At 47.4% G+C, this 8415-nt stretch overlaps 1 protein-coding gene across 1 annotated transcript; it reads left to right on the top strand.

Annotated features, from left to right (window-relative positions):
- Nucleotides 1–2774: 2774 nt before the first annotated feature.
- Nucleotides 2775–3713, top strand: LOC146756945 (olfactory receptor 14J1-like). Its single transcript, XM_085523277.1, has one exon. The coding sequence runs from the start codon at nt 2775–2777 to the stop codon at nt 3711–3713; it is 939 nt and encodes a 312-aa protein (XP_085379403.1).
- The last annotated feature ends 4702 nt before the right edge of the window (nt 3714–8415 follow it).

Genomic DNA, 8415 nt, shown 5'->3' with positions numbered 1-8415 from the left:
TGCTGAGGGAGCTGGCAGAGATGACTGCAGAACCACTCTCTATCATCTTTGAGAGGTCTTGGAGAATGGGGGAGGTGCCTGAAGACTGGAGGATAGCCAGTGTCAATCCTGTCTTCAAAAATGTGTATGAAGGAAGATCTGGGTAACTACAGGCCAGAGAGCCCCACCTCTGTCCCTGGAAAGGCGACGGAACAGCTTGTGCTGAATGCCATCTTCAGACAGGTTGAAGAAAAGGAGGTTATCAGGAGTTGTCAGCATGGGTTTACCAAGTGGAGGTCATGTGTGACCAACCTGGTAGCCTTCTATAACACTGTTGCTGGCTGGGTGGATGGGGAGAGAGCGGTACATGTTGTCTACCTTGATTTCAGCAAGGCTTTTGATACTGTCTCCCACAATACCCTTATCACAAAGATAAGGAAATGTGGGAAAGATGAGTGAACAGTGAGGTGGGTTGAGGACTGTCTGACTGACAGAGCACAGAGGGTGGTCGTTGTCAAAGCAGAGTCCATTTGGAGACCTGTAAGTAGCGGTGTTCCCCAGGTGTTGGTGCTGAGCCTGGTCTTGTTCAGCTTCTTCATAAGTGACCTTGACAAGGGGATAGTGGCCACCCTCAGCAAGTTTGCTGATGATTGGCTGACACGCCTGAAGGCTGTGCTGCCATTCAGCGAGACCTGGACAGGCTGGATAGATGTGCAGCAAGAAACCAGACGAGGTTCAATGAAAGCAAGTGTAGAGTGTTGCACTTAGGAAGGAATAATTGCACACACCAGGACAGTTTGGGGAATGAGCTGCTGGAGAGGAGCTCTGTAGAGAGGGACCTGGGTGTCGTGATGTCAGTGTGTGGAAATATGAGTAGGGGAACTGAACAGAAACTGGAGCATAGGAAGTTCTGTACAAATTTGTGCAAGAACTTCTTTATGGTGAGGGTGATGGAGCACTGGAACAGGCTACCCGAGGGGGTTGTGTTGTATCCTTCACTGGAGATATTCAAGACCCGCCTGGACGCCCACCTGTGTGCCTACCTGGTGTTCCCCGGGGGTCTGTGCTGGGGCCTGTCCTCTTCAATATTTTTATTGATGACCTGGATGAGGGCACTGAGTGCATCCTATGTAGGTTTGCTGATTTCACCAAACTGGCTGCGAGTGTGGACCTGTCTGTCATTAGCAAGGACCTACTGAAGGATCTGGACAGGCTGGAGATCTGGGCTGAAGCCAATGGGATGAGGTTCACCAAGACCAAATGCCACGTCCTGAACTTTGGGACCTGGCATGGACTGCCAAGGGTGGGGGTGGATTCACCGACCCTGGAGGTGTTCCAGGAATCACTGTACGTTGTGTTGAGGGCCATGGATTTGTGGGAGCTATTGGTGATAGGTGAACAGCTGGACTGGATGATATTTATGTCATTTCCAACCTTGGTGTTTCTATGATTCTATGGTATCTTGTCCCTGTCTGTGTGCTCCTTTTTGTTTTAGCAAACACTCTCTGAGAGGCTTCACCACATGTCAGGAATTTGTCACTGATCACCTGAAATCTGTTGTTAAATTCAACAGATTTCAAAGCACAGTCATGATGCTGTTGACTTTCAGGAACTGATGGCCATGATGATGCAGGGAAATCTCAGGGGAGACAAGTGGGAAGGATAAAAATGACATCCTCTACTGCTCAGCTGGGTTGGGCTCCTAAAACACAGGGAGCTCATAAAAGTGGGCAGAGATGTAGAGAGACAGCTGTGCCCAGGAGCAGCTCTTGTGCACAGCACAGCCTGCAGGTGACAGAAAGAGAGGAGAGAAATTTGAGTGAGCTTACAAGATATGTACTGTGTGAGCGGGCTGTGAGCTCTATGAAGGAGCATTGCTCACAGACCACATCACGGTAAGTCTCATGCAGTAGGCAATGCAGCTGCTTTTAATAGAGGGTTAACAAAATATGCGACATTCCATAGAAGATTGGCTGCAGGTAATGCATGTTTCTTTACTGTGGAAAAAGCCTTCTGGTCCAGCTGAGGGCTTCTGTGCTGCAGCATAAGAGCTACGTTGTGTGTGTTTTGGGGGGGGACCTGCATGTCCCAGCATGGCTGCAGGCAGTGCAGCCGGGGCTGCAGGCGGGTGCCCAGGGCTGTCCTGCAGAGCAGGGTCCCTGCTGTGCCCTAGGGGCTGTGTGCCGGGTATGGGACTCTGCCGCCTGCCAGGCTCAGCACTCAGCCTGCCCGGGGAGCTGCCCAGGGCGCTGCGGGGAGACGTGTGGTGTGGGGGGAAGCAGCCCCCCGGCAGGGCTTGTGCTGCCACAGCTGCTGCCTGGGGCAGGGGATCACAGCTCCACTGCACAACAGTATGTTTGTGAGGGTGTTTTTTTTGAGGATAGCCAAGGCAGGGGGTTTCCTTTTCCCGTCCTGAGGGAATTTAATTTTCAGTAGACATGGATAATTCACTTCATCTGCAAACAGGCAGGTTTTTAGGATTCACACAGAATGGCACAGAGGCTGCTTTTGGGGCTCTAAGAGCAGTTGGGTTAAAGATATGAGACATGAAGCACGTGAAAATATTCAGGGAGGAGGGATAAGAAAAGAAGAGGAAGGTTATAGCTCCATATGCTGCTTCTGCTTAAGGAATGCTGAAATATATGAAATTAAAGGCAGGTAATGGTGCTAAATGTACACTGTTGTAGGAGAATGAAAACATTTCATACTATAGCAGGAGGAGTGTCTCTGAGAATGGTCTGGACTTGTCATTATCTTCTGCACTCTGAACAGGACTCCAAGCCCAACAACAGCAGATGCCCAACAACAGCAGCTCCATCAGTGAGTTCCTCCTGCTGCCGTTGGCAGACACGTGGCAGCTGCAGCTCCTGCACTTCTGGCTCTTGCTGGGCATCTACCTGGCTGCCCTCCTGGGCAACGGCCTCATCAGCACAGCCGTAGCCTGCGACCGCCGCCTGCACACCCCCATGTACTTCTTCCTCCTCAACCTGGCCCTCCTCGACCTGGGCTGCATCTCCACCACTCTCCCCAAAGCCATGGCCAACGCCCTCTGGGACACCAGGGCCATCTCCTACACAGGATGTGCTGCACAGCTCTTTTTCTTTCTCTTCTTCCTCTCAGCAGAGTATTCCCTTCTAACCATCATGTCCTATGACCGCTACGTTGCCATCTGCAAGCCCCTGCACTACGGGACCTTGATGGACAGCAGAGCTTGTGCCACCATGGCAGCAGCTGCCTGGGGCGCTGGGGTTCTCAATTCTCTACTGCATACTGCCACTACGTTTTCACTGCCTCTCTGCCAAGGCAATGTAGTGAAACATTTTTCCTGTGAAATCCCCCAGATCCTCATACTCTCCTGCTCAGAATCAAATCTCAGGGAAACTGTTTTTCTCAATTTTAGTATCAGTTTAGTATTTGGCTGCTTCGTTTTCATAGTGGTGTCGTATGTGCAGATCTTCATGGCCGTGCTGAGGCTGCCCTCTGAGCAGGGACGGCACAAAGCCTTCTCCACATGCCTCCCTCACCTGGCCGTGGTCTCCCTCTTTCTCAGCACTGGCTTTTTTGCCTACCTGAAGCCCCCGACCATTTCCTCCCCACTCCTGGATCTGACAGTGGCACTTCTTTACTCAGTGGTTCCTCCAACACTGAACCCTTTTATCTACAGCATGAGGAACAGGGAGATCAAGCATGCTCTCAGGAAGGTGTTGCAATACACACTATTCCAGCTTCCATAAAATGCACAATTTCCTCATAGGATTCCCAGTGATGGTTCTTTATGTTCTATGCATCTTGGTTGTTTGATTACTTGAGATATAGCAACGTAAAAAATAAATAAATAAATAAAAAAAATTGAACTCATAAATAAAAATGTATTACAATTCTTTCCTAACTAATTTCCATTTTTTCACTCCAAAAGCTCATGTAAACATGTATCCAGATTCCCTGAATACGTTTGAAGATACCTAAAATGTTTTCAAAAAAGACATTTGCTTAGGTTTTCTGTTTTCCTACTTTGTCTGCATTTGGGGAGGTACAGCCACAGACAGCAGCTCAACGTGCTCTTTTCATTTCTGATCTCTTTACACCACCAAAGTGCTCTCAAGTCCTCTCTTTTGTGCAGTCCTGAAGGTCTTGTGTGTCTCACGACTGTCCTGTTGCCTCTACAGCAGCAATCCAGTGCTGCAGTCAGTAGCCGGCAATATGAACGGCTGTGTCAGAGCTGATCTCCTTGCTGGCACTGCCATAACAAGAGGGCCCCTTCCGAGCAGGTCCAGAGAACTGGAGTCCTCTTCCAAAGCTGGTGTAAGGAATCTACCTCAGGAGCTGCTCCCTGAGAAATCCTCAAGATCTTCTGGTGCTCTTCAGTGTGTGACCAGATCAAATTGAATAGTCCCAAGGAGACCTGTAAGCGTCTCAGGGCAGTACTGTGGTTTAAAGTTTATGGGTTGAGACAAAGAAAAAAAGAAAAGGATAATAATTATGAGAAATGTATTTATAAATATATAATTAGTATATTTTCACACATATACAACATATTCTGTTGCAAACATATATGCACAGATACTAAATACATATGCATATCTGTTTGCAGATACTAGTCCAGGACTAGTTGCAGGGGTTTTAACAGCCAGGAGGTTCACTGTAGGAGCTGAAGTGGCTGTCTGACTGTTGCAGGAGTCGAAGTGACCTCAGAGCTCATTGACAGAGCTGGAATCACCACAGGACATGTGACTAAGCTGAAGCAGGCAATGGGCTCATTGGAGGGGTTGGAGTGACCACAGGGCTGAACCTCCTGGCACAGTGCACCTCCCTTGGGAGGAATTTGTAGGATTTTCTTATTACCATACCTGGAACAGCTACAGGACCCGTAGCAGGAGTGACTGCAGAGTTCATTATGAGGGGTGGAGTGACAGCGGGATCTGTCCTACAGCTTGGAACAACTGCAGGACACGTGGCAAAAACTTCAAACTGCTGCAGGTTCTGTGCCAGGAGTTGCAGAGGTCACAGCACTGTCAGCATTTCCAGGTCACTGAATCTGGCACACTGCAGTCATGTGTGTTTTTTGGGGAATTACCAGAACCACAGCAGACCTGTCCCCAATATTCTACCAGTTTCTCAGGATCCTGCAGTTGCTCGGAGATGAAGTTCCAAAGCCCTGGTGGTGCCCACCTCTCCAGGCAGCTGCCCAGACCGTCCCACACCCCCTGCCATGCAGAGCCTTCTCACCTTGGGGCAGATCTCTCACTGATATTCCTGAATAATGTTTAACCTCAATCCTAGAATCATAGAATCACGAAGGTTAGAAAAGGCCTAAAAGATCATCCAGTCCAACCGTTCACCTATTACCAATAGCACCCACTAAACCATGTCCCTCAATGCAATGTCCAGTCACACCTTGAATAGCCCTGGGCTCCCAGAGAAGTCAATGTCAAATGTGTAATTCCTAATCATACCAACAGTATTACTTCCAAAACCCAAAGATGACCACAGAGCTGACTGTGCACAAAATTTCATTTGTCAGCTGCTAATTTTATCATGATACAAACCAGTGTCAAACAGCATAGCAAAATAAATACCCTAATCCAGCATCCTGAGTTGCCAAATAATGTATCAGGGAAAACAAGCAGCAAGCAAGGAGCTGTGCAATGCAGCTTCATGAGAGGACTCAGCAAGCTCCACAAATAGGGAAACTATCAGCATCATGGCCAGCAGTTCCCAACTCCCACAAAGCCCTGTGTTAACTCGCTCTGGACAGATGTGCTGTTATCTCAACCCTTTGAGCCTCACATCAGGCACCAAAATGACGGTGGTTGTTGAACCCAACATGTGGCTCAGCAGCACACAGTGCTTTGTACACTGCCCCATTCCCAGTGGGATGGGGAACAGAACTGGGAAAAAAAAGTACATCGTGTGGGTTGTAACAAAGCAATTTACTAAGAGAGATAAAAGGAGAGGAGTAATAGTTATCACTATATATCCATTGATATGGAATCGTATGTAACAACTGATGCACAAGCTCTTGCTCAGCACCACCAGACTGAAGCACAGCTGGGCTCTGGGCAGTGAAGAGACTGAGATGAGCTCCCACCCCTTTCAATACAATTTCTGCTTGCTGTCAGCTGATAGAGAACGTCCCTTTGGCCACTTTCAGTCAGCTGTCCTCACTCTGTTCCCTCCCAGCTCCATGTGCCCTCCACTGACCATGGCCTTGGCTCCGTACAATACTGCTTAGCAGCAGGTGTAAACACCAGAGTGTTATCAATGGTTTTCTCCTAGAACCAAAACACTGCACCATAGCAGGCAGTCTGAAGACAATTCCATCTGAGCTGTAACTCAGATTCCTGCCTGTCCTCCTCCTCTTGTTCTTCCTGATCAGGAAGCAAGGAACAGAATCTGCCGCTCTCCTCTTTGTGCCTTTTCCATCAGTTCTCAGCTGGCTCCTCTGCCATCCCCAGGCAGAGCTCAGTGCACTCTCACAAAGGGCAGCAGCCTTTCCTCATCTTCCTTGCCCATCCATCATGAAGTGTCAGTGAATAGTGAAAAGGGCCCCCATAGTAGATGAAAAGAGAACACTTTGCTACAGAAAGGGAAAGGGGGCCTCACTAAGGCAAAGGGTAGTTACAGATAGATAGTTTATGTTAAGGGGGAGCAGAGAGAGGGTGTCATGGTTTAATAATTTTGTAATTTTTGCTATCAGTATTCCACATCATAACATCATATAAAGCATGAATAATTTTACTGAATCTGCAACTTACTGAAGAAGACTACATCTCCCAGGGAACAACACGATAGGTCACGGGACCTGGACTCTATATTAACTCGGTCGCAGAACAGACTGACGTCTTTCGAGTTCTGGCGTTCAGGGGAGTGTGTGGGAGCCTTCAGCCGTTCGCCTAGATTCACAGTAGGCCTCTCGGTTACGGGACTCATTCTCTCTCCTATTTTGCTTGATTCATTAGCTCAATTTTCAATTTTCAATTATATTGTATTATATTGTGTTATCCGGTATTTCGATATAGTATTTAGAAAATACGTGTGCCTCCTTAGATCGTTGCCGCTGTTTTCTTTTCCTAATTAACTTTTTCCTTTCGGCCTATGGCCCCTCCGGGGCCCACGGCCCCTGTCACGGACGCAGGTGGATTTTTCGTTCAAACCGTGACAGATTTTGGTGGAGAATGTTTGCAAATTGAGTTGCTGTTTTTCTGCATTTTCTTCTGTTGCTCTTTTAGCTTTTAACAGAGCTACGAGTTTTTTTCCCTGTTATGGAGCTATCTTAGGTTTGCGATTCTGCACCTGCGAGCTTGACCTTGAAAGTCCAGGCGGACTGCCAATTCTCCGGTATATTATATAAACATTGTTGAGCTTTGTTTTCTTTTACTTTTTTCTCTCTATTGAGGAAAAAAGGAAAAAAAAAAAAATGTTTTCTCTACTAAATTTGTTTTACCAGGGACTGTGTGCCATTGGTTCCTTTTTTGAGACGCTCCGAACATATTGGGTCATGTTTAAGCTAGCCACTTTTTCTTATGGAGCTATACAATTGTATAATGGATTGAAAGCATGGTTAGCAATGCTCACTTCGTATCTGCATACAGCTCCAGAGAGAGCAACTAATGCAACTAATTATACAGAAATGGTGATTTTTAAGCATGCTCCTTTTTCTTTCTATGAATCCTTTATGCAGTTTTTGAATGATCAGTGGGCCACACTCTTAATCTCCCTGATCTTACTGTTGATTATTGTAATAATCTCACTCAGTATCTGGATTTATAACATCCAGAGGAAGTCTTCCCTAGAACCAGAGAATACTGAGTGGCAGGGAGTGTGGAGAGGCTTTGAAGAGATTCTCAAAGGACAGACATCTTCAGTGTTATGGAGCTTCACTCCTGAACACTTGAAGAATCCTGAGAGTTTGATTGCATATTTGAGGCAGGAATGTTGTGGCTCAGGCAGATCTCAGGAGGCACAAATGATTTTGGGCCTAGCTAATGCTTATCGGGCCTTATTCAATACCATTCCTGAGAGGGAAGTTTTTGAAGCTGAGAGAGAGAGTCTCAGGGCCGAGAAGGAGAGTCTTAGAGCTGAGGCAGAAAAACTTTGGACTGAGAAGGTAGAGAGAGAAAAAGCTTTTGAAGCTGAGAGAAAAGATCTCCTGTACCAACGAGACTCAATCTGGTACGAGAAAGAGAGTCTTAGAGCTGACGCAGAAAAACTTTGGGATGAGAAGGTAGAGAGAGAAAAAGCTTTTGAAGCTGAGAGAAAAGATCTCCTGTACCAACGAGACTCAATCTGGTACGAGAAAGAGAATCTTAGAGCTGATGCAGAAAAACTTTGGGATGAGAAAAGCTCCCTGCAATCCCAACTCAACACTCTCCAGTCCGAGCACAGCGCCCTCCGGTCCGAGCACGACACTCTCCAGTCTGAGCACGGCGCCCTCCG

The sequence above is a fragment of the Coturnix japonica genome, chromosome 24 (genome assembly GCF_054131305.1).
Source record: "Coturnix japonica strain WE chromosome 24, WE-NBRP24, whole genome shotgun sequence".
Taxonomy (NCBI): Eukaryota; Metazoa; Chordata; class Aves; order Galliformes; family Phasianidae; genus Coturnix; species Coturnix japonica.
This window is presented reverse-complemented; position numbering and strand designations above follow the sequence as displayed.